The sequence below is a fragment of the Triturus cristatus genome, chromosome 11 (assembly GCF_964204655.1).
Source record: "Triturus cristatus chromosome 11, aTriCri1.1, whole genome shotgun sequence".
NCBI classification, from domain to species: Eukaryota; Metazoa; Chordata; class Amphibia; order Caudata; family Salamandridae; genus Triturus; species Triturus cristatus.
In genome coordinates this window covers 103,435,073-103,461,575 of record NC_140594.1, presented here as the reverse complement: position 1 = coordinate 103,461,575, position 26,503 = coordinate 103,435,073, and the positions used below count along the sequence as shown (strand labels likewise).

The 26,503-nt window shown below is 47.8% G+C and overlaps 1 protein-coding gene across 3 annotated transcripts in view; it reads right to left on the bottom strand.

Annotated features, from left to right (window-relative positions):
- LOC146783420 (solute carrier family 2, facilitated glucose transporter member 11-like) overlaps window positions 1-26,503 on the bottom strand; it is a 617,692-nt gene that overhangs the window by 245,641 nt on the left and 345,548 nt on the right. The window contains exon 5 of one of the 3 annotated variants that reach the window (XM_085636132.1): window positions 3,686-3,796. The exons of the other annotated variants lie outside the window; for them this stretch is intronic. Within the exon in view, the coding sequence (XP_085492258.1) occupies window positions 3,686-3,796 (111 nt within the window). The remainder of the gene's footprint in view (window positions 1-3,685; window positions 3,797-26,503) is intronic. 3 annotated transcript variants of the gene reach the window in all.

Below are 26,503 nucleotides of genomic sequence, written 5' to 3'. Positions count from 1 at the left end.
GAAAACAGAAGCGGGTCCTCTGTAGGGATAGGTGTGGTTGTATGAATACAGAATACACATTGGAATGAATCATAAACTTTCCCTATTAGTACCAGAGACTCAAACATGCGATACTGTCAAGACAATCGGCAATTCGTGTTATTGAAGTTGTGCCTGGCTGGGAGCATAACGGACCGCTCACATCTTGTCACCAAACTTAGTAGCCCCCAGGGAAGCACAGATGTCACGCACGTCACTTCACTAGGTGACCAAACAATAAACTAAAATATGCAAATGTTTTACTTGACAAACTTCTTTTTGTAAGCCTGGGAGGTATATATGTTTGGTATGTTATGTTGCCTTTCATTCATAAATCTCACTTATACCAAAGTGTCATGTCATTTAATTTAAATAGTGCTTACTACGTCTGATAAAGTGTTAAAGCACATGCATGTAATTGCTCGTAAACACGGGGTTAGTGATTCATTCAGGGCTTATGGGTAATTTTTGGTTGTTAGAATTAGTCTTGTGCTCTCAAGGAAACCATTCCGTGCTTTTCCTCCAGTTTGTGGTAAATTAAATTAATATGAGATGGGTGTGATTGTTAGTGGGGGATATGTGAGTTCATGCAGATCGTTGGCAGGATTATTAGATGGACTAGAGGGGAGTAGGCATTGTAAATTGGTATGGGCATGGCTATTGACGATTCAGAGATTGTGATCCTTGATATGTGTTATGGACAATTTGCAGAAATACAATAACAGAAAGGGAAACATGCATAGGTCTTAAAGGTCAGTGTACTCAAAGGAGGCATGCAGAGGAAGGACTTCAAGGAGGGAGTCATTTGAAAGGGGGAAAAAAGGAGAGGCAACAGTCTAAAGTTTCAAGTCATGGTACATTTTTGATGCAGGGCTTAAGGAGTTTAGAGGATGCTCAGGGGTTCAAAGCATGAAGTAACGGCTGAACCCATATACAGGGAGATATCCAGGAGCTTTAGGCTACGCTCGAAGGAAACTGCAACATCATGGTTCTAGCACTGTGAGAGTAAAACAATGCAACATTGAAAAGAGTTTACTGCAGTGGGATCAACTCTGTAGTACTTTTATATGCACGCACACAAAGTATAATATGACACGCTTGTGTTACCCGGTGTGCTCTCAAGTCCCACTTTTTGTCTAAGGAATATTGTTATTCCCCTTTCACGTAAGGAGACATCCAAGCTAGGCCATGCTAGTGAGTTCAAGTCTTAGAAGTTCCACAATGGCTTTGAGAAAATCAAAGTGTCCCATGCGATGGCACTTTAATGACAGCAAGTTTCTCCACAGACCTGGTATTCAGTCCTCCCCACTCTTGCTAGTGGCAGTGCGGAGGGATCGGGCGCACATCTCGGCCTGGCGATGCTGTGGTTGGAGTGGCAGCCATCCACGACTCCTCTGATCACACAGTAAGTCTGCCGAAGTCCGGTGGCAGCTCATGCGTGCCCCTGGATTCAGGTAGTTAAATAGTTGCTCTTTCTGTGGTCACAACCCACTGCTTCTCAGATGCACGCTGTTTCAGGGCGAAGGCCCTTTCATTTGCCACAGCCCCCTCCCAGCAGTCGGAGGGGGTCACAAACAGCAGCAAGCAGGGCGACGGACATTTCAGGTCACAGTACTGCACAGGGCAGTGGCCCTCCTCGTGTTCCAGTAATGCACCTGGGCGACAGCCTCAATCTTCACTCTGGCCCCCACACGGCATATGGGGGTTGTGAGCACCACAGATAAGGCGATATCCGTCTTTAGGTCATGTTGATGCACAGAGCGATAGTCCTTCTCTCGTCCTAGCGGGGCACCAGAGTGATGACTCTTAGACTTTTCTGCTGCCGCCACCTTGTAAATGGGGGTGACGAACAGCGCATATGGATTGATTGGTGCGCTGGTCCCAAATGGTCAGAATCTCGTACTCCGCTCCCATGATTCATTTGGCAGGATCCTCATTAGACTGCACTCCCTCTAAGCGATCTCCTTCTCCCCACAGGGTCCTCTGATCTAGGCTCAGGTAGATGCTGTTGCTCCAGGCCCCGGGGCGAGTGTTCTTGATTCTCATAGGTGATGTCTCCTCACTTAACAGGGAGATTTGCAGACCCACAGTCCTGGTCACAAGAGACTTAAGTCGTGCTGAGCTTCTCCACGATGATATAGAACTTTAGTTTGACAATTTGGAAGCCTAACGCTCCCCTTCTTTTAGGTCTCGCCTGAGCCAGCGCATTCGGTGCTCTGCGGACATTTAGTAAGTGGGTCTTCAAAGTGCTACCACAAGCTTTTGCTGGCCTCAAGCTTACGCACGCGTAGCTGCCATCTGGCTTTCCTATCTCTTCCTCAGCATTGCTCGCGATTACTTTCACGGCCGTGTGATTGTGTCACTTTCACGGCCGCGCGGCCAATGCTTCAGCCCGGCCGAGTTGTTCAACTCCCTCCCCCTCCCTCACCACAGAGCGCGTCTTTCAACTTTCAGCCCAGCTGCGCTTGTTCAATTCCCTCTCCCTCCCTCACCACAGAGCGCGTCTTTGACCAGGGTAACTGTCCCTAGCTGACCCGCGCAGAGTGTTTCCAAGACAGCCACGTAACCAGTACTGATGCGATGAGGCGCTGGAGGGCACGGTGTGTCTACGCTAACATTCTCCGAGTGGTTCTGAGACATGTGGCGCCAGAAGTGCTGTTAGCTGGTAGTGCCTTACCATCCACATGGCTGTGTGGTGCGCAGGAGGGAGACACGCGGCCATCATATGTCACAGACTTCGAATATCACCAGTTCATCATTGTGTCAGCATGAACCGTATCTTAAACTTCCCTTTTGACTCTTTAGAGCTTTAGAGAATTAGATTCGAACTTGTGATCTGCAGAGCACACGGATGTCAGTAGGAAGCAACTATTTTCATGAAATAGACGCTGCCTCTCTACTGATGATTTAAATTCTGCCAGATTTACCAGTAAAATGTGTCTCCACCTTGCTTATTTCAAATTGTTTCCCTCTCGTATACCACCTTCTTCTCAGCATTCTTTCCTATGTTCAATATTTCCTCACTCCACCTCTTCCTCCTCCCCTCTTCCCGTCCATCCTTCCCCTCTTGTCTTCCCTCATTCCACCCTCTTTCTCGCCTCCCTTCTCTGGCATGCTGTCTTTCACTCGGAACCCTCGGCCTTGTCCCGGCTCCAGTTGACGAGGCGTATTTACAGTACACAGATTTATGGCAGGGTGACTGCTCTCCGTCTGACAGTCTGTGAGCGATAAGAGGCTGCCTGCTCTTCTGCCCTCTGACCCCCCAGCACACTCGCTGTCCGGGCCACTCCTAGCAGGCCGGGCAGTGGGGGCTCGACAGCCCGCTAGATTGTGTACATGCTCATTTTGCACAAGGATTGTTGCATCAGGGCATAAATGTAGGAAACAGACTATGAACCAATTGCAAAAAATGCATCACACATCTATTCTATTGCTTATAAAAACTTTAATACGGACAGCAGATTTTTAACTAAAACCTAGTCCCTGAATAACGTTTTAAAACATGTACAAACATATTTACACAATTTCTTAAGAAAGAGGGCCGATCCATGCATTGTTTTACCAAGCAAAGTCGAATTCATGCATCAAGTAAGAAATTTATCGATTTTAAAATCCCAAATTGAAATCAGAGAATCAGGTTTAGCTGAATTTTACATTTATAACGTACCCTCACGAGTGAGCAAATTCTGCCAGTATGTCAGAATGATCACATACATAAATTTAAGGTCAGGTTTTGGGAGTTGAGGTATTTCTGGGAGTGGCACGTTACAAAGGAAATCTAAACATAAAAAAAATCAAAGCAGTGGTTATTGCCACATAAATTGCAAGTTATTTCTGACCTCCTACACATATGCGTCAGCATTACTCCACATAACCACAGCATCACTCGGCGCCACAGCAGCAACACACAGCACCACCACAGCGTCACTCAAGGCCACAAAAAGATCGCTCAGGGCCACAACAGCATCACTCTACGCCACCACATCATCACTCTACGCCACCACAGCATCACTCTACTCCACCACAGCAACACTCTACGCCACCACAGCAACACTCTACGCCACCACAGCAACACTCTACGCCACCACAGCAACACTCAGCACCACTCAGCATCGCTCAGCATCACCACAGCATCACTCGGCTCCACCACAGCATCACTCAGCACCACCACAGCATCACTCAAGGCCAGCACAGCATCGCTCAGCACCCCCACAGCATCGCTCAGCACCCCCACAGCATCGCTCAGCACCACCACAGCATCACTCTGCTCCACCACAGCATCACTCAGCACCACCACAGCATCACTCAAGGCCAGCACAGCATCGCTCAACACCCCCACAGCATCGCTCAGAACCCCCACAGCATCACTCAGCACCCCCACAGCATCGCTCAGCACCCCCACAGCATCGCTCAGCACCCCCACAGCATCGCTCAGCACCACCACAGCATCGCTCAGCACCACCACAGCATCACTCAGCACCACCACAACATCACTCAGGGCCACCACAGCATCACTCGGCACCACAACAGCATCGCTCGGCACCACCACAGCATTGCTCAGCGCCACCACAGCATCGCTCAGCGCTACCACAGCATCGCTCAGCGCCACCACAGCATCGCTCAGCGCAACCACAGCATAGCTCAGCGCCACCACAGCATCGCTCAGCGCCACCACAGCATCGCTCAGCGCCACCACAGCATCGCTCAGCGCCACCACAGCAGCGTCACCACAGCATCGCTCAGCGCCACCACAGCATCGCTCAGCGCCACCACAGCATCGCTCAGCACCACCACAGCATCGCTCCGCACCACCACAGCATCGCTCCGCACCACCACAACATCACTCAGGGCCACCACAGACGGCATCACTCACCTTCACCACAGCATCACTCGGCACCACCACAACATCACTCGGCACCACCACAACATTACACAGGAACACCACAGCATTACTCAGCGTCACCACAGCGTCACTCAGCGCCACCACAGCGTCACTCAGCGCCACCACAGCATCACTCAGCGCTACCACCGCGTCACTCAGCGCCACCACCGCCTCACTCAGTGCCACCACCGCCTCACTCAGCGCCACCACCGCCTCACTCAGCACCACCACCGCCTCACTCAGCGCCACCACCGCCTCACACTGCACCACCACAACATTACACAGGACCACCACAGCATCGCTCAGCACCACCACAGCATCGCTCAGCACCACCACAGCATCGCTCAGCACCACAACAGCATCGCTCAGCACCACCACAGCATCGCTCAGCACCACCACAGCATCGCTCAGCACCACAACAGCATCACTCAGCACCACCACAGCATCAGTCAGCACCACCACAACATCACTCACCTTAACCACAGCATCACTCAGCACCACCACAACATCACTCAGGGCCACCACAGCATCACTCACCTTCACCACAGCATCATTCAGGGCCACCACAGCATCACTCACCTTCACCACAGCATCACTCGGCACCACCACAACATTACACAGGAACACCACAGCATCACTCGGCACCACCACAACATTACACAGGAACACCACAGCATCACTCGGCACCACCACAACATAACACAGGAACACCACAGCATCACTCAGTGCCACCACAGCATCACTCAGCACCACCACAGCATCACTCAGGTCCACCACAGCATCACTCAGGGCCACCACAGCATCACTCACCTTCACCACAGCATCACTCACCTTCACTACAGCATCACTCACCTTCAATACAGCATCACTCACCTTCACCACAGGATCACTCACCTTCACCACAGCATCACTTGGCACCACCACAACATCGCTCTGCACCACCATAACATTACACAGGAACACCACAGCATCACTCAGTGCCCCCACAGCATCACTCAGCACCACCACAACATCACTCAGGGCCACCACAGCATCACTCACCTTCACCACAGCATCACTCACCTTCACCACAGCATCACTCACCTTCACCACAGCATCACTCAGCGCCACCACCACGTCACTCAGCGCCACCACCGCGTCACTCAGCGCCACCACCGCATCACTCAGCGCCACCACCGCGTCACTCAGTGCCACCACCGCGTCACTCAGCGCCACCACCGCGTCACTCAGCGCCACCACCGCATCACTCAGCGCCACCACCGCGTCACTCTGCGCCACCACCGCCTCACTCTGCGCCACCACCGCATCACTCTGCGCCACCACCGCATCACTCTGCGCCACCACCGCATCAATCTGCGCCACCACCGCCTCACTCTGCGCCACCACCGCCTCACTCTGCGCCACCACCGCCTCACTCTGCGACACCACCGCCTCACTCTGCGCCACCACCGCCTCACTCTGCGCCACCACCGCCTCACTCTGCGCCACCACAGCCTCACTCTGCGCCACCACAGCATCACTCTGCGCCACCACAGCATCACTCTGCGCCACCACAGCATCACTCAGGGCCAGCACAGCATCACTCAGTGCTTCTTACACTTTTTTATTACAACTTCTCAGCATGCTGCACAGCAGCCACACTGCTCTACAGCACAGCTTAGAAACATTGGGAAAGTCAATAGCTCTTCCTAAACACTTATAAGGCCCCCCAATGCATAGCCAATAGGTCTCACCTTTCGGACATTATAAGTGTTTAGTTATCAAGCACAAGATCCTTGATTAAACAACATCCGGTGTTGCATGGCTAAACACATATAAGGTCCCAAAAGCGAGACCTATTGGCTAGGCCAATGCTTATTTTTGTCTTGTGTCTGCTGAGATAGAAGGAATTGGAGGTTTGCTTTTCAAAGGAGGTAAGATTATTCCTCCTGTCTTTATGCAGAACTAGATTTTGTCACTTACTCATCAAGGACATTTAGCTATGTCCTCTATGAAACGGCCTATCAGAGCCAATTTTTGGTGGCCTGGCCTTGACAAGATGGTAGATAGGACTGTTAGAGAGTGTCCAGAATGCATACGCAGTGATAAAAAAGCTTTGTGTTTCCTCTGCTCCTCTTAAACCTGTACCTTGGCCTGATTATCCTTGGCAAAAAGTGGATTTTGATATTTCTGATCCCTTTAAACATCTGCCCTTGAATGCTCGTTTTGCTTTGGTCATAGTGGACTACCACTCTAAGTGGGCAGAAGTTAAGTTTGTAACTAATGCTTTGTCTCAAGTAATTATCACTTTTTTCAAAGAGGTTTTTGCACGTGAGGGGTCCCCTGAGACTATTGTAACTGAGAATGGGATACAGCTCACGTCACATGAAATGGAGGATTTTTTTTAATATGTGCAATATCAAACATTTGACCACATCATTATATGAACCAAGAGAAAATGGCCAAGTAGAACGCTTTAATCGTGTTCTTAAGGAGGGTATTCAATCAGCTAGCATGTCCAGTGAACCTTGGATGGATATTGTGAAAAAGAAGTTGTGGATATATCGCATCACTCCACATTCAGTAAGTCCTTTTAGACTATTGAAGGGAAGAGAATCTTCCTCAGAAATTTGTCCATGGTGGATAAAAAAGGTTAATAAAACCAATGATAATGTTGATATCAATCTTGTTGCCAAACGTGTCGAAAATAAACAAGTCAAAATGAAAATGTTATTGAACTCTAAAATGAATGTCAAAATTCCTGACTTTGTGGTAGGAGAATGGGTCAGGATCGAGAAGCATGGCTTCTTGGTTAAGGGTTATTCCAAATTTTACCATCCTATTAAGATTGTGAAAGTTTGCAAGAACAGCGCCTTTACCCAGGATGGTAGGGTTTGGAATGTAAGAAACCTCTTCTGTCACATAAACCTGCTAATATTTCTGGTGATGTTTCTCATCCTACACAGTCCATAGCATCTAGAGTTAAGAGTAATATTCAACCCAAAAAAAACTGAAAGGTATTTGACTTGATTCTTTTGTTTCTTTTGCTTTTTGTTAAGAGTGAGATGTGTTACATTCTTCTTTTATTCCTTCTTTCCCTTTGTCATATCCTCTCTCCCTTGCATTCCCTGTCTGGAACATGGAACGCTGCACCTGCGCTGTACAACCTATGTTCCATGTTCCAGAGATGACAGTTACGTTTTTTTATCCTGATGTACTTAGATGTACTGTGCCTCCAGCTGTTAAAGTTTCAAATAAATGCCTGAAACTTACTTGTTTCCTGGAACTTATTACCTTACACCTGTGCACCAGAATAATGTGATGCTATGGTGGATAGGGTGCAGACAATCATTCACCTATTAGACCTGTGTCAGAGCTACTAAGAATGAATGCAGTGCAGCGAGGCAACTTGCTGCGCTGTGCTTCGTGGCGAGAATTAGAGCGAGGTGACAAGGGCCCTATTTACAAAGATATGGCGCTCTCCTACTCTCTCCCAGCACTGGCACACTTGTGCCATCCTAGCACCAATGCCGGCACCCTTGCGCCATACTACAGTTAGGCCTGCGTTATAGGCAGAATTGTTTTTGTGCGGGAAGGGATACCATCAAAATAAACACATTCCTCCTCTTTATGCTTCTCTGCAGTAGCAATGCCAGCTTTACAAACCTTATTAGATTTTGGATTTGCGTGAAATCCATGGGTGGATGCATGGGAATGCCCATCCTTCCCCCATGGAATGCCTACCACTAAGAAATGTAATGCAAAGCTGCACAAGCTGCTGCGCTGCGTTACATTTCTTTACAAAGCCGAGCCAAACCACACACATCAGGCCTTGCATGGCTTGTAATTCCCATATAAGCCTGTGCATTGCTCTGGATCACCTATGCCGATGCACGAGCGATGTAGAGGTTGGTATATTTGCCCCCTAGTCTCTCAAACTAGAATTCAGTACTGAGATACATAAACCATGAATGCTTTTCAAAACCTCAATACATTGTTCCTTATTGTGAACATTTCAGGACTTTTCACACAAACAATTTCACATCTATTAAATATTTTTCTTTTCACTAGGGATTTTGTATTTTTTCCACCATTTTGTAACCTGCATTCAACCCTGAACCAGAGAATGACATCAGAGAAGGATGGGATGTTTAAAAAGCACATTTATGAAAAAAGCAATGATGGTGAGTCAGAGGTTGTATTTCTTTTCTGTAATGTAAAAGTGATCCATATACCCATGTGCAGGACAAAACTGTTGCATAAGTTAGGACATTGGCGTACCTCTACAGGGGGTGCTTTCCCACCCACGGGTGACATGGGTGAACTTGGTTCAATGCACCAGCGATGAATGTGAATGACAAGTTATTGCAGACCTTCAAAAACTATTCCATGCGTAATTGACATAGAAATATTGGGACCGATTCACAGGCTTAAACTGAGACAAAAGTCCAACTTGACGACTTTCAGTATGCACAAAGGGCAGTTATGAGTAGTAAAGTTAGACTTTTGGCTCAGTTTAACTTAAGTATTGGTCTTAAGTTTAACTGGGACCAAACGTGTAGTGTCAGTTAAACTTAAGATCAAAACTTAAGTCAAACTGATACAAAAGTCAAATTTTTACTACTCGTAAATGCCCTTTGTGAATACAAAAAGTCATAAAGTTAGACTTTCGTCTCAGTTTACCTTTGTGAATCTGGCCCATTGCTTTTGGTTTACTAATAACCCCATAAAGGGATCGGGGACCGTGAAAACGGCAACAAACCATATTTTGTTTTTCACAGTATCACACAGACTATACTAAGTAGAATAAACACTTTTAAGTAAAATGTTTTGATTACTTCTGGAAAAATATGTTTCCAGAACATCTATAACTGCACAGAATATCGTAAAAACAACAGCAAGACATGTTATAAGTATTGAGTACAATGAACCTTTCTAACACCCCAATGCTTACTTCTACGCCCTATACAGTGAGATCATGAAAGGCAGAGCAACTTGCATTCTAGAGTTTCTTAGCTAGAAGAAACACAATGCATACCTTGTTGACAGCAAAGACTGTCTTTATCAGTGAAGACATGAAGACAGTGGTCCCTGCGAAGGGCAAACAATCACTGTGGTAGCAGGTAGTTGATCATCCTTTAGGGCAAGCCCTGAAGGATGACCAACTACCTGCTTATCAACTTCACTCTTCAGATGAGATGTATCATCTGCAAAACGCAAAGTGTGCTGTCAGCAGGTGTGACAGTCTCTGGCAGAATCATGGGCAATAAGCTAGGTGAAGGACTCTCCTGACAAGTGGTCAAGTGGCAGTCTGTGAGAAGTTGGCCTGATGTATGATGTCACTAGTTATAGTGTACACCTTATATCAGTCCAAATACCCTTATGGTGATTGGTTGTAAAGTCAACCTTATAGACCAGCTATCCTAGTGGTAGCATGGACAAGAGCAGTCTTAGGCTAAACTCTGAATGGCATGTGCAGCCAGCTGTGATACCATATATAATCCCTTGAATACCAAATGAAAGGACACCACAACAGATATATATATAAAATAAAGTGTATTTATTCTAAGCAAACCCTCAGCACTCTTTATGAGATTAGAGGTAAGTACAACACAGTCTTATTTATGCATACATTAAGTCACACAGGTAAGTAATACAGTTAGGCCCTAGGGGCCACGCAAACCATATACTAAGTAAGTGGTATAAGAACCACTGTCACGGAAATAGAATAGGCCTAGGCCTAGGGAATCGCTGGGGCTACACTACACTAGCGTTAGTTAGGAAGTGGGAGGCCCACGGGATTCGTGTGCAGAGTGGAAACACTCACGCGTAATGCGTAAAAGTCAATAGCAATAGTACAGTTTAGAAAACGGTAGATTTAGGACACTTCCGGAGTAGCTAGGAAGTTGAGACTTGAAAACTAGACACTAGGATAGTCACTATCCTGATGAGCACCGGAGTACCCAAGTTACCTAGCCCACAGGCTGCGGGTGCATAGGGGTGAAGATGCGTCGTTTTCGTCGTCGACTCCTATGGATGCCTGAAGAAAGATGCTGACAGGCAGTCAGTGAAGAGTGTCCGGTGGATCCCAAGGCTGGGATCAAGAAGAGAAGAAACCTGCAAGCAGAAGGGACAGAGTCAAGGTCACTAGCCAGTGACCACGTGGAACCAGGAAGGAACCAGGCGATGTCGTGAAGACTTGCAGGTGAAGGTGAAGCTTGTCGCTGCAGCCAGGAGGACCAGGAAGCGTCGAGGACAACCAGGACCAGGAGGCGAGCTGTCCCACGAAGGCTCTTGCTGTCGGCGGCGTCGAAGTTGGACTAGGACTCACCAAGCCTTGGCAAGCGGAACCCACGAAGAACGAAGGACTTGCTTCTGGTGCAGACCAGGAAGGTCTGGGGTGCTTCTTCTTTGCAGAGAAGCGGGAGCCAGTCTGGAGGAGCCAAACCAGCGCAGAAGATTTCAGGGTGCGTCGTCACAGAGTCCACTAGCCAGCGGGCAAGCAACCGGACAGACGCGGCAAGCAGGAAAATGCTGAAGGGCCCCACGCAGGACTCGTGGAGTGTGGGGGGCTGATCTTTGGTGCAGATGGTGCTTGGGGTTGGGGCTTCTCAATCCCCGGTGCACAACTTCGAGGGTACCTCAGAAGCTGCGCTGTAAGTTACTAGCCACTTTTCCCAGGTAGCCGGTCCCACGTCGCTCGTCGCCTCCACGGATCTCAGCTCTGCTGCAGATGTGGATGAGGGTCGGAGAAGTCTGGAAGTCAAGGCTCTGGTCGGGCTCTGCAGTCGGTTCCTCGTAGAACGGTCGCAAAGCAAAGGGTAGTCTCTTGATGGTGCCTGTTTGCACAGGGTAGCCACTCCTTGGCTACAAGGGAGATTCTTCAGTCTTCTTCTTTCGTCGAATGTCGAAGGTCCAGAGTTTCTGTTCAGTTTTGCAGGTTCAGGATAATCTAAAGTCTTGAGGCCCAACTCCCACTCTTATACTAATCTGGGGGGCTGAGATACCTGCTAGGTCACGCCTTATGGGTGGGACCCGGGAGGGGGTGGTTACACCCACTTCCCTTTGTCCAGTTTCGCGCCAGAGCTGGGGCTGGAGTGCCCCAGCGCCGGTTTGAACTGGACTATGCAAGGAACACCTTGTGTGCCCCAGGCATGTCTCATTCCTTTCAGCCCACCCTGCCCCAATACACTAAAGGCTGTCTGGGGAGGTGCTAGCACCTCCCCAAGCAGGAAACCTATTGTCCAGGCCTCCCTGGCTGGGATCACTCCCAGCTGCAGGAGGTCAGACTTGTGTCGTGGCAGCAGCATCCATTTTGTGATGCTGAGGCTTTGGTCAGAGGCTAACAGTTGAAGTATGATTTTAACATGTCTTTCCCTCTAGAAGGGGGGAATAATATTCTCATGTCCAGAAATGGCATGGGGGTATTATTCCCTAGTGTTAGACACCTTACACGACATGTTTTGATAAAGCCAAACCATAGTTACCATAACCGTCTAAGATTATAAGGCACTTTAAGAGTATATGGTAGGCTATATCATAGAACAGCTATAAGGACAAGGTTCCGAAAGCTGCAGACAGGCTCAGCTCATGCTAGAGCACCATCTCACATGTTACCAAGCACTCTGCCTCCAGGATTGTCAAGGCCTGCCATAGGAGTGACTGATAGGTACACATGTGTCTATATGTAAGTTAGGTATAGGAATACTACACCTAAGCAAGGGGTGATTACACGACCTTGCCCCAGCTGAGTGATCAGCCAGTTGTGTCAAAATGGAAGGCCAGGCCAGGGGTGGCATAATACATGCTGCAGCCCCTGGTAGGCCTAGGGTACACCTATGCCCTGGGTACCTAGGGTACACTGTACAGGGGCCAATAAGGTGATCCTATCCAAATGGGTTATGCACCTAAAGTACATAGTATTAATTTAGAGAGAGAACAGCAGGGCTGTGGGTCTGATTAGCAGGCCCACAGCCACATCTAAGTCGAAAACCAGTAAAGCAAAAGCAAAAAGTGGGGGTGAACATAGAAAGCAGACCCTACTCTCCTACACAACCCCCCCCAAACTTAGGGACATTAAACTAACCTTGACCAGTTGAGTCTTCATGTTCTAAGTGGAAATATCTGGAGAGTCCATCTGCATTGGCATGGTCAGTCCCAGGTCTATGTTCCACTGTGAAGTCCATCCCCTGTAGGGAAATGGACCACCTAAGAAGTTTGGGATTTTCACCCTTCATCTGATTTAGCCACAAGAGGGGCTTATGGTCTGTCTGAATCTTGAAGTGAGTGCCAAACAAGTATGGCCTCAGCTTCTTCAGGGCCCAAACCACAGCAAAGGCCTCCCTCTCAATAGCTGACCAACGTTTCTCTCTAGGGGTCAGCCTTCTACTTATAAAAGCAATGGGCTGGTCTTGACCATCTACATTCAGTTGTGAAAGAACAGCTCCCACACCTAACTCAGAAGCATCTGTCTGGACAATGAACTCTTTGGAGTAGTCTGGACTTTTCAGAATAGGTGCACTGCACATGGCCTGCTTCAGGTCATCAAATGCTTTTTGACAGCTTACTGTCCACTGAACTTTCTTTGGCATCTTCTTGGAGGTCAAGTCATTAAGTGGTGTCACTATGGACCCATAGTTCTTAACAAACTTTCTGTAGTACCCAGTCAGGCCCAAGAAAGCTCTGACCTGAGTCTGGGTAGTTGGAGGAGCCCAGTCCTTTATGGTCTGGATCTTGCTCTCCAGTGGTTGAACCTGACCCCCACCAACTAGGTGGCCCAGGTATACAACCTTGCTCTGCCCTATCTGGCACTTAGTGGCCGTGATAGTGAGGCCTGCCTTTTGCAGGGCCTCTAAAACATTCCTCAGGTGGACCAGGTGATCCTCCCAGGTGGAGCTAAAGACAGCAATATCATCAAGATAAGCTGCACAATAATCATCCAACCCAGTAAGGACTTGATTCACCAGCCTTTGGAAAGTGGCAGGTGCATTCTTCAAACCAAAGGGCATTACCACAAATTGATAATGTCCTCCTGGGGTCGAGAAAGCAGTTTTGGCCTTTGCACTCTCAGCTAGTCTGATTTGCCAGTAGCCTGCTGTTAGGTCAAATGTGCTCAAAAACTTAGCAGCTGCCAGTCTGTCAATGAGCTCATCTGCCCTAGGTATTGGGTGGGCATCTGTCCTAGTGACAGCATTGAGACCTCTGTAATCCACGCAAAACCTCATCTCTCTCTTACCATCTTGGGTGTGAGGTTTTGGCACAAGGACTACAGGACTAGCCCAAGGGCTCTCTGAAGGTTCAATGACTCCCAGCTCCAACATCTTTTGTACCTCAACTTTTATGCAGTCCCTGACATGGTCAGGTTGCCTGTAGATTTTACTCTTCACAGGCAGACTGTCACCAGTGTCCACCTCATGGGTGCACCAGTTTGTCTGACTTGGGGTCAGAGAGAACATATGTCTGTAGGATTGCAGAACTTGTCTGCAGTCCTGTTGCTGATGGACAGTGAGGCTGTCAGAAAAGACCACACCATCAACTGAGCCATCATCAGGGTTCTGAGCCAACAGGTCTGGGAGAGGGTCACTCTCTTCCTCCTGCCCCTCATCTGTAGCCATGAGTAGCCCCATGTCTGCCCTGTCAACATATGCCTTCAATCTGTTGACATGAAGCACCCTGTGGGGGCTTCTGGGAGTCCCAAGGTCCACCAAGTAGGTGACTTCTCCCTTTTTCTCAACAATAGTGTGGGGTCCAGACCATTTGTCTTGGAGTGCTGCTGGGGCCACTGGCTCCAACACCCACACTTTCTGTCCTGGCTGGTAAACAGTCAGTACAGCCTTTTGGTCATGCCAAGCTTTTTGGAGTTCTTGGCTTGCCTCAAGGTTTTTAGAAGCCTTCTTCATATACTCTGCCATCCTGGAGCGGAGACCAAGTACATAATCCACTATGTCTAGTTTGGGTTGTCTGAGAGGTCTCTCCCATCCTTCCTTCACCAAACACAGGGGTCCTCTTACAGGATGCCCAAACAAAAGCTCAAAAGGGCTGTAGCCAACCCCCTTTTGTGGGACCTCTCTGTAAGCAAACAGAAGGCAGGGTAAAAGGATGTCCCATCTTCGCCTAAGCTTGTCTGGTAATCCTTTTATCATTCCCTTTAGGGTCTTGTTGAATCTCTCAACAAGCCCATTGCACTGTGGGTGATAGGGTGTGGTGAACTTATAGTTAACACCACACTCCTTCCACATTGCAGTCAAGTATCCTGACATAAAGTTGGTACCTCTGTCAGAAATGACCTCCTTTGGAAAGCCCACTCTGGAGAACACTCCAAGCAGGGCCCTTGCCACAACAGGAGCTGTTGTGGTCCTCAGGGGAATTGCTTCTGGGTACCTGGTGGCATGGTCCACTATCACCAGTATGAATCTGTGCCCAGATGCTGTTTGTGGGTCCATTGGTCCTACAATATCTATGCCCACTCTTTCAAAGGGGACCCCCACCACAGGTAGTGGTATGAGGGGGGCCTTTGTGGTGCCACCTGACTTGCCACTGGCTTGGCAGGTGACACAGGAGCGACAAAACTCCTTAGTATCTTCTGACATATGGGGCCAGTGAAAGTGAGGGACAAGCCTGTCCCAAGTCTTGTTCTGGCCTAAATGTCCTGCAAGGGGAATATCATGGGCCAAGGTTAGAAGGAAGCCTCTGAACTTCAGTGGTATGACCAACCTCCTGGATGCACCAGGCTTGGGGTCTCTAGCCTCTGAATACAGTAGCCCTTCATCCCAATACACTCTATGGGTACCTTGAGCATTCCCTGCAGCCTCAGCAGCAGCCAGCTGTCTGAGGGGTTCAAGAGAGGGGCAGTCCAATTGAGCCTGCCTCAGATCTGCCCTTGAAGGTCCCCCTGTCCCAAGAAACTCAACCTGATCAGGTTCAAGTTCTTCTAGGACAGTTCCTTCAGGGCTCTCAGAATCATCCTCCTGGGAGGACTGATCCACCACCTGAGGCAGGGGGGAAGGCACAGCCTTAACCCTACTGCTCTTTCTCTTGGGTTGTGACTGGTCCATAGTTTCAGGATCCAGCACTTGTTCAGTGGTGCACTTTTTGGCCTGTGACCTGGTCACAGCAAGGACATGTGCATCTATGCCCAGCATTTCTGCATGGGTCCTATACTCCACTTCAGACCAAACTGAAGTTTCAAGATCATTGCCCAGTAAACACTCTACAGGAAGGTCTGAACTAACAACAACTTTCTTGAGGCCAGTTACCCCTCCCCAGGAGAAGTTAACAATAGCCACACTATGGGAGGTAGTGGCATTGCTAGCGTTGGTCACTAGGTAATTCTCACCTAGTATGATCTGTCCAGGGTCCACAAAAGCAGGTGTCACCATTGTGACACTAGCTCCAGTGTCCCTGTAGGCCTGAGCCATTCTTTGGTTGATAAAAGGTGTCTGTCTGTACTTGCCCAGGTTACTGGGGCCTACAGTAGAGGACAAAGCTAAGTCCCCATCACAGATCAGAACAGCCTGAGTAGGTATTCTGACTAGGCCAGAATCCTCCTCAGTTCCCAGGGTTAACCCTACTACACCCTTTTGCTGGGAACCACCACTTACAGCTGAACTAGGGGGTACAGTTGCCTTAGGGGCAATGGTGGCTGGGGGCTTATCCTTTTTGGTGCACTCACTAAACCAATGTGAGTTGGACTTACAATAGTTGCACCATGGTTTCTTTTGGCCATCTTTCTTTTTATCCTTTTTGGAACCACCCTCCCCCTGAGCCTTTTGGGGGCCTGGTGAAGACTTCTGGTCTTTTTGTTTCTGCTCATTACCCTTCTGGTCTGCCTTTTTCTGATCACCGCCCTGGTTCTGGTTTTTCTGCTTAACTCTAGTCCTGACCCATCTAGCTGCCTTCTTTCCCAATTCTTGGGGAGAAGTCAGATCAGAATCAATCAGGTGTTGATGCAATAGCTGGTTTTGACAGTTGTTAAGTATTTGCTCTCTCATGATCAAATTATACAATCCTGTATAGTCCTTAACCTTACTTCCCATTAGCCAGCCTTCCAGAGCCTTAGTGGCACAATCTACAAAGTCAGTCCAGTCCTGAGTCTGTGTCTTCTGGGTATCCCTGAACAACAACCTGTATTGTTCAGTGGTTAGGCCAAACCCATCAATCAGAGCACTCTTCAGGACAGTGTAATTATCTGCATCCTCATCACTAACTGTGAGGAGCTTGTCTCTTCCTTTCTCAGAGAAGGAGAGCCACAAGCTAGCTGCACACTGACTTTGGGGTACCTGCTGTACTTTGCAAGCTCTCTCCAAAGCAGTTATCCATTTGTGGATGTCATCCCCACACTTGTAGGGAGGGACAATCTTGCTCAGGTTTCTATTATCATAGTGCCTGTCTCTATCTCTAGGAATGTTGCTGCCACCAGTGGGTTCTAACCCACTTAACTTTTGTTCTCTAGCCAGAGCAAGCTTCTCTTTGGCAAGGGCAAGTTTTTCCCTCTGAATCCTCAGATTAGCCTCCCTCATTCTGGCTGCATGCTCCTTTCTCTCAGGTGAAGTCATTCCCCTGTGAGAGGAAGCATTAGAGCTGCTAGAGACATGGGAGTGGATGGATTCCCTTGAAGGGGATCTGTCCCTCCTGTTTCTCTCTGTAAGCCTACTTGTGGGTCTGTATGGGGGGACCCCATGCAAACTCCCATGTAAACTTAGGTTAGCCTGGCTAAGTCTTCCTACTTGGCCCTGGCTGTCTACCTCTCCATCTGAAGCCCCATCTGACTCCTCTGTGGTGGGTAGACCCTCCTCTGTGCCTAGGGCACCTGCCTGAGATGCCCTATGAGCATCATACTCCTCTAGGAGTTGTCTTAACTGAAGGAGGGTAGGGTTTGCACCCTGTTTTATTCCTCTGGAGGTACACAAGTGTCTCATCTCCTGGAATGTTAAGGTATCATATCTAGAGGGGATCTTTTGCAGACCTGATCCTCCTGAGAGAGCATCTACTTGATCTCCTCTCAGAGACATGATCTAGTGAGGGTGTGGTTTGTGCACCTACCTACACTAGTTGTATCTACTAAACCTCTCTAGTAGTTGTAGTCAGGGTGTGTTACTCCCTTCAACCTACAACTACAAAGTCCAGTAGGACTTAAGTATAATAATCTATGTTATATGTACCTAGACAATATCTGTGTGATCTTTCAATTTAGTATCTCAAGATTACAATGGTATTACAACAGCAAGCTCAGATCCCAACCACTGCTCACCAATGTGAGAAGTTGGCCTGATGTATGATGTCACTAGTTATAGTGTACACCTTATATCAGTCCAAATACCCTTATGGTGATTGGTTGTAAAGTCAACCTTATAGACCAGCTATCCTAGTGGTAGCATGGACAAGAGCAGTCTTAGGCTAAACTCTGAATGGCATGTGCAGCCAGCTGTGATACCATATATAATCCCTTGAATACCAAATGAAAGGACACCACAACAGATATATATATATAAAATAAAGTGTATTTATTCTAAGCAAACCCTCAGCACTCTTTATGAGATTAGAGGTAAGTACAACACAGTCTTATTTATGCATACATTAAGTCACACAGGTAAGTAATACAGTTAGGCCCTAGGGGCCACGCAAACCATATACTAAGTAAGTGGTATAAGAACCACTGTCACGGAAATAGAATAGGCCAAGGCCTAGGGAATCGCTGGGGCTACACTACACTAGAGTTAGTTAGGAAGTGGGAGGCCCACGGGATTCGTGTGCAGAGTGGAAACACTCACGCGTAATGCGTAAAAGTCAATAGCAATAGTACAGTTTAGAAAACGGTAGATTTAGGACACTTCCGGAGTAGCTAGGAAGTTGAGACTTGAAAACTAGACACTAGGATAGTCACTATCCTGATGAGCACCGGAGTACCCAAGTTACCTAGCCCACAGGCTGCGGGTGCATAGGGGTGAAGATGCGTCGTTTTCGTCGTCGACTCCTATGGATGCCTGAAGAAAGATGCTGACAGGCAGTCAGTGAAGAGTGTCCGGTGGATCCCAAGGCTGGGATCAAGAAGAGAAGAAACCTGCAAGCAGAAGGGACAGAGTCAAGGTCACTAGCCAGTGACCACGTGGAACCAGGAAGGAACCAGGCGATGTCGTGAAGACTTGCAGGTGAAGGTGAAGCTTGTCGCTGCAGCCAGGAGGACCAGGAAGCGTCGAGGACGACCAGGACCAGGAGGCGAGCTGTCCCACGAAGGCTCTTGCTGTCGGCGGCGTCGAAGTTGGACTAGGACTCACCAAGCCTTGGCAAGCGGAACCCACGAAGAACGAAGGACTTGCTTCTGGTGCAGACCAGGAAGGTCTGGGGTGCTTCTTCTTTGCAGAGAAGCGGGAGCCAGTCTGGAGGAGCCAAACCAGCGCAGAAGATTTCAGGGTGCGTCGTCACAGAGGCCACTAGCCAGCGGGCAAGCAACCGGACAGACGCGGCAAGCAGGAAAATGCTGAAGGGCCCCACGCAGGACTCGTGGAGTGTGGGGGGCTGATCTTCGGTGCAGATGGTGCTTGGGGTTGGGGCTTCTCAATCCCCGGTGCACAACTTCGAGGGTACCTCAGAAGCTGCGCTGTAAGTTACTAGCCACTTTTCCCAGGTAGCCGGTCCCACGTCGCTCGTCGCCTCCACGGATCTCAGCTCTGCTGCAGATGTGGATGAGGGTCGGAGAAGTCTGGAAGTCAAGGCTCTGGTCGGGCTCTGCAGTCGGTTCCTCGTAGAACGGTCGCAAAGCAAAGGGTAGTCTCTTGATGGTGCCTGTTTGCACAGGGTAGCCACTCCTTGGCTACAAGGGAGATTCTTCAGTCTTCTTCTTTCGGCGAATGTCGAAGGTCCAGAGTTTCTGTTCAGTTTTGCAGGTTCAGGATAATCTAAAGTCTTGAGGCCCAACTCCCACTCTTATACTAATCTGGGGGGCTGGGATACCTGCTAGGTCACGCCTTATGGGTGGGACCTGGGAGGGGGTGGTTACACCCACTTCCCTTTGTCCAGTTTCGCGCCAGAGCTGGGGCTGGAGTGCCCCAGCGCCGGTTTGAACTGGACTATGCAAGGAACACCTTGTGTGCCCCAGGCATGTCTCATTCCTTTCAGCCCACCCTGCCCCAATACACTAAAGGCTGTCTGGGGAGGTGCTAGCACCTCCCCAAGCAGGAAACCTATTGTCCAGGCCTCCCTGGCTGGGATCACTCCCAGCTGCAGGAGGTCAGACTTGTGTCGTGGCAGCAGCATCCATTTTGTGATGCTGAGGCTTTGGTCAGAGGCTAACAGTTGAAGTATGATTTTAACATGTCTTTCCCTCTAGAAGGGGGGAATAATATTCTCATGTCCAGAAATGGCATGGGGGTATTATTCCCTAGTGTTAGACACCTTACACGACATGTTTTGATAAAGCCAAACCATAGTTACCATAACCGTCTAAGATTATAAGGCACTTTAAGAGTATATGGTAGGCTATATCATAGAACAGCTATAAGGACAAGGTTCCGAAAGCTGCAGACAGGCTCAGCTCATGCTAGAGCACCATCTCACATGTTACCAAGCACTCTGCCTCCAGGATTGTCAAGGCCTGCCATAGTAGTGACTGATAGGTACACATGTGTCTATATGTAAGTTAGGTATAGGAATACTACACCTAAGCAAGGGGTGATTACACGACCTTGCCCCAGCTGAGTGATCAGCCAGTTGTGTCAAAATGGAAGGCCAGGCCAGGGGTGGTATAATACATGCTGCAGCCCCTGGTAGGCCTAGGGTACACCTATGCCCTGGGTACCTAGGGTACACTGTACAGGGGCCAATAAGGTGATCCTATCCAAATGGGTTATGCACCTAAAGTACATAGTATTAATTTAGAGAGAGAACAGCAGGGCTGTGGGTCTGATTAGCAGGCCCACAGCCACATCTAAGTCGAAAACCAGTAAAGCAAAAGCAAAAAGTGGGGGTGAACATAGAAAGCAGACCCTACTCTCCTACACAGTCCTTATAGCCTAAATCATATCAGAAATTGGAATTTCTGACTTGTTTAGGAATGTCTGTCATAGATTAGGTACATTAAGGTATGCATTCCAAATGTTTCCTCATGAACATATAAGACAAAAGGACGTCAATATGACTACATTATTTTGCCCAGACAAAAGTCATGATAGATGCTGTATTTATGCCATCAATTGAAGAACTTGACAATATCACAGTTCTTAAAAAGATAAGGTCTGGAAACATCTTTGTTAAAAGGCAGATATGACAATGAATCTGCATAAATCAGGGAATATGGCGTATTCCGTTGTTTAAGCTAAGGGAGATAGAAGTCTCCATGACCTAAGATGGAGTCGGGGCCTAAGTAAGTTGGAGTCGGACCTTAGGGTCATCCCCAGATTGTACGTCTGGATGTGACACCATAGGGGCGTGTCTAACAGACAGGAATTTGACTGTGTAGAACAATTTATGTCCTTAAACAAAAATCTATATTTATCTAGGACAAGAACCATGTCTGAAAACATTTATGCGCAATATACTTGTAGTCAAATATAAAAGCAAATAGTATATTAAAGATATAAAAGATAATAAAGATCAGCCAGATTAGAATGAAGTGGTATAAAAAGCAAAAATAAAAAGAGTCCATTAAAAGGAAGGAAAAAACTTTTCTTTTCAGTTCTTAGTTAGTGTAGGCTTTGTGGTACATATTATGATTACAGGTCAATAATACTTGTTACATTCACTCCTCATCAGAGGACATGCTGACATCGTCAGGTGCACAACCAGCATATTTGTGGTCCTTATGAAATCTGTACAGAGTATGTTCGTAGTTGACAGTTGGTGTGCTAGATGCAGCAGCAATTGTCTGAGGCACTCGTTGGTTGTGGTTCCTCTCCAATGGGCTCAAAGAACAACAATGAGTCAAGCCGTTTGTCAAGAGTGGCGTCAAAGTGCCACTGGTGAAACTGTTCTGCTATAGATAGCATCCTGTAGAAGCAACAGGTGCATTACTCTGCATTATTTCTGGTGCTCATGTAGAGGTTGCAGTGTCAGTTTCATATTGGGATAAGCCACTGGGGGCTGCTACAGGTGTAAGTCCAAGATTATGTCAGTCAGAAAGCTTATGCACAAGAACCCAGGTTTTTCTTGTGTATCATTTACTTTGCAAAAGGTGAGCATCAAGTGTTTGCGGACTTCAAACAGCCAAGCATGTAGCGTGCTGGATACTCTCTGCAACTTTATTCAGTTGGATATGGGTACTCCATGTTGCCAATTATTTTGGCAGAACAGGAGAAAGGTGATCCCACAGCCAACCAGCAGTATTATAATTGGAAATCCTCTAAAAAGGCTGGAGAACAGAGATTTAAAAAAAAAAAAAGAATCAGTCCAAACACTGCTTTAAATCCAGTCACTACACCAGATCCAATCAATAATAGAACATACCTTGGTTGGCAGCGGTACACAAAAGTTTAACCAGTGTGAATTGCGAACACTTATTTTCAAATCCTTTAGACCTCGGCACTATTAGCAGTAAATCCCTTCAGATGGCTCTCTATGAATCCTATAGGGATGCCAGATTGGATAAAGAGTGCAAGAAAGTGTCAGTCGCTAGATATATGTGTATTGAGAACGTTTCACGTACACCTTCTAGCTATTTAATAAAACCAATTAGTAGCTGGGAAAGGGGGCTACTTTTCCGGCTGAGGACTGACACTATGAAATTTATGCTCTCTTTTCCCGCTGGGTTTTCTAACCTTGATCTATTGCCATGTCCATGTAATAGCCAACAGAAACAATCGATGTTGCACTTTTTATTTTTCTGCTGCTATTCTTCAATACTCACTGAAAGGTTTTTACTTCCGCATTTTAAAGCCTCACTGGAGTCTGACTATAAGGCTGCATATGGGAAGGTCATTGCTTTAAAAGATGATGAGCTAACCTTTCGGGTTTGCTCTTTCTTGAAGGCGGCGGTACGTACTCGTAACTCTATGTGCCCCTGCTGAATCCTTGTATTTTACCTTGATATTTTAACTTTTAAGTTATATGTTATTTTAATGCATTTTGCACTTCTATCCTGTGTACTGTACTACTGGAGGACTAATTTTAATCTCAACTGGATTCTTTTTAACTGTTCTTTTGTTGCTGATATTTTTCGTTGAATATGCTGCTGTTTGTCTACACTTTTATGGATATGTATTTGTATCCGAATAAAGTTTATATTGATTGATTGATTGATTGAGAACATGTAAGTAACACAAATACACAGCGGTCTCTAGTGGGAAACCAAACCATATACTAAGAAAGTGGAATGCAAACCATGACTGAATTTGAGACTGGACACAGAAGATGTCGAAGAATTGGGGACCCAAGGACCCACCCAAGGTAAGTACCCAGGAACCCCACGGAGGCTCTGTGCAGAGTGGGAACATGACTGCATGTTCAGTACAAGTCAATGGGTAAGTCGCAGTTGCAGTTTTTAAGAAAGACCCTTTCCAGAGAACCTTGAAGAAATCCTGTGGATAATGGAAGGTTGGAGAGTCACCCCACCCTTGGATACCCCGGGAACCAGGAGACCTACACCAAGGAAGTCGGGTGCATAGGTGCGAAGTGACGTCGGAAACCGCCGTAGACCACAATGGAGGACTTTAGTAAAGATGCCACAGGCGAAGAAGGTGGAAGAGTCTGGTGGAACCCATAGGTGAATACAGGAAGAGAGGTACCTGCAAGCAGAGGGGACAGAGTCTATGCCACTCAGGAGTGACCAGGAGGCACGGAAGACAAATGCCCACCGGTGTCGGAAGATGCAGGAGAGTTGACAGTGACCTTGGCACTGCAGCTGTGAGAACCAGGTAACACTGTGAAAGACAAGGAGCCATTCACAAGCTGTCCTACGTCAAGGACGGGGTCCGGCGGGAGCATCAACAAGCCTTGGCAGTGGCAACAAACGTAGCAGACAAAAAAGGTGCAGTGTCAGGACTAGCAAGGTCCAGGGGACTCACCACAAGCAGGTAAGTCAAAGTAAGCCCCGAGTAAACAGGGGAGCCCTCTGAAGCCAAAGAAGACCTTCAAGAGGACCCACAGGCTAGAGGCACAGGAGTTGCATGCAGACCTCGAACAGCTCACCTATGATGCAGGCCCACAGTGCTGAGGTTATGGTGAGGATAAAGATCTGGGTTGCAGGAGATGCTTGAGATTTTTGGAGCCCGAGGATCTCTGGAGGAGAGAGAGTCAAGAAGCCTTGGCAACAGCAAGTCAAAACGGCGCACAGGAGTACTGCTCCAACAGTTCAGGCGAGGGATACTGGCTTCAAACTTGCAGTGAAGACAGTGCAGGCCTCGCGGGAGTTGCGTAACTTCGACCTGTGTTGCTGAACCTTTCGGAGGCCAAGGGAACAGCAGACCAGTCAGCTTTTTGCTTTGCTTGCAGAGGCAGAGGAGTGACTCCTTCACTCTAGGGATATTCCTTCAGGTGTCTTGGATGTTCACAGGGCTGGTGAAGAACCTGTATGGAGCACAGGCACAGACAAAGCTGAAGACTGGCAGGACAACAAGACCAGGAGCAGCAGGAGGCATCCCAGATGCAATCTTGGTTCCAAAGGTGAAGTCCAACAAAGTCCAAAGTGCCCAGACAGTTGAAGATGAAGGGGTTTCAGATCTGAATTTTGTCCCACAATGAGTCTGAAGAGCCACCCACAGGTAAGCCCTTAAGTAACCTAAGAAAAGGATTGGGACGATTCAGGGGACCTGCCCAGGAGAGGGGCTGGACAGAGGGGAGGATACTTCCATGTCCTTTGTCCAGTTTCACGCTAGAGCAGGAGCCAACGGCTCCCTGAACTGGTTCCAGCTGGAGTATGTAAGGGGGGCACCAAATGTGCCCTTCAAAGCAGTCTAGTGGCACTGGCAAGCACCCCCACCCCAGCTCATTATACTAAGTCCGGTGTGAGAGGTAGTCACACCTCCCTGTGACAGGTAACCTATTGTCCTACGTTTCTCTGCTTGAGCTTGGCTCAGCAGCAGTAGGGCTGAATTGTGTCTCTGGTGGGTAGTAGCCATAGCTTGCTGTCTGAGTCTGGAAGACTGGTACTGAGGGCACAGAGGGCTTCCAAGAGTAGACCTACAGTGCATGGAATCATACCTCCAACACTGTTTACGGTGTTGGGGTATGATTCCAACATGTCTGATAGCATACATGCAAGGGTTTGTTAAAGCCAGTTTAGAGTTAGCCATCGCGTAATGACGCATGGCCACTCTATGTATCATAATGGCTGATAAACTTACAACGCCTGGAAAAATTGACTCCGGGAATTGTAGGAGTGTCCCGCTCATGCAGGGGCACCCTCACACTTATAACTGAGCACCCTGCCTTCAGGATTGAATGGCCTGCCTTAAGGGTGACTTATAGGTTTTAAAGTGTATTGACCTCAGTTATTAGGAAACGGATATCTGTCGTAAGTGGTGCTAACACCAGCTTACACAGCCTGCATTGGCAGGCCTGTAGTCACACTTTAAGTGCTCTCTCATGGGTGACACAATACATGCTTCAGCCCATGGGGTCCCCTGGTGTACCTAAGCCCTGGGAACGTTAGCATGATATACTAGGGACTCACCAGAGACACCACTAGCCAATCTGGGGGTACCTAAGTACTCACCATTGTCTGATTTAGGGAGGAAGCACAGAAACTGGGGTCCTGATTAGCAGGTTCACAATCAGACTAATCAGTAAAACATAATGACACCAGAAAACAGTGGGGGTAACCATGCAAGCAAATCCTAATTTCCTACAGTCCCACAGAAGGGAGTGTCCAAGAGGATTTCTACAATTTGCTCTATGGATATACAAAGGCTCATCTTAATTTTCAGTTATACAAATGAAGGTAAAAGGGAATTTCCATGAATGGAATAGTTGTTAATTGTGCTTTGTTTCATACTACCCAATAGATTTATATTTTTGACAATCATGAAAACGAAAGGTTATTATGGATAAAGAAATAATACCATGTATTAACCAGATAACATGTGCTGTGTAACTGACTGTAAATGGTGCATTTTCAACTTGTTCAATACTTAAAAGATTATGGGCCTCATGTAGGTAAATAAATTTTACCGGTTCTTAAATACCGAGCCGTACCGAATCGGTAAATTAGAATCGGTAAGTTATATGTAGGTAAAAATTCGGTAACAGTTACCGATTCGGTAACATTCGGTAATCACGAATCGGAATTCACCGAATCGGTAAATACCGAGGTGGTATTTACCGAATCGGAAAATACCGAGGTGGTATTTACCGAATCGGAAAATACCGAGGTGGTATTTACCGAATCGGAAAATACCGAATCGGTATGTACGGATTCGGTAAATAAAATCACATGACTTGACGAAACAGCTAATCCTGTGCAACGACAGCCCACCCAACCAGGAAGTGCCCACACCCAGGCAGGTGTACATAATTAGCCGAAGTGGCCACACCCAGGCAGGTGTACATAATTAGCCGACCCTGGAGAGGCTTGGAGTGCAGAGGAGAGGCAGGGAGCCGTTGCATGTGCGAGCGGGTAAACGAACAGCATGTCCAGCCAGAGAACACAGAAAGACGGAGGGGAAAGGAGGAGGAAGCTGAAATTTAGCCCCAAGGAAC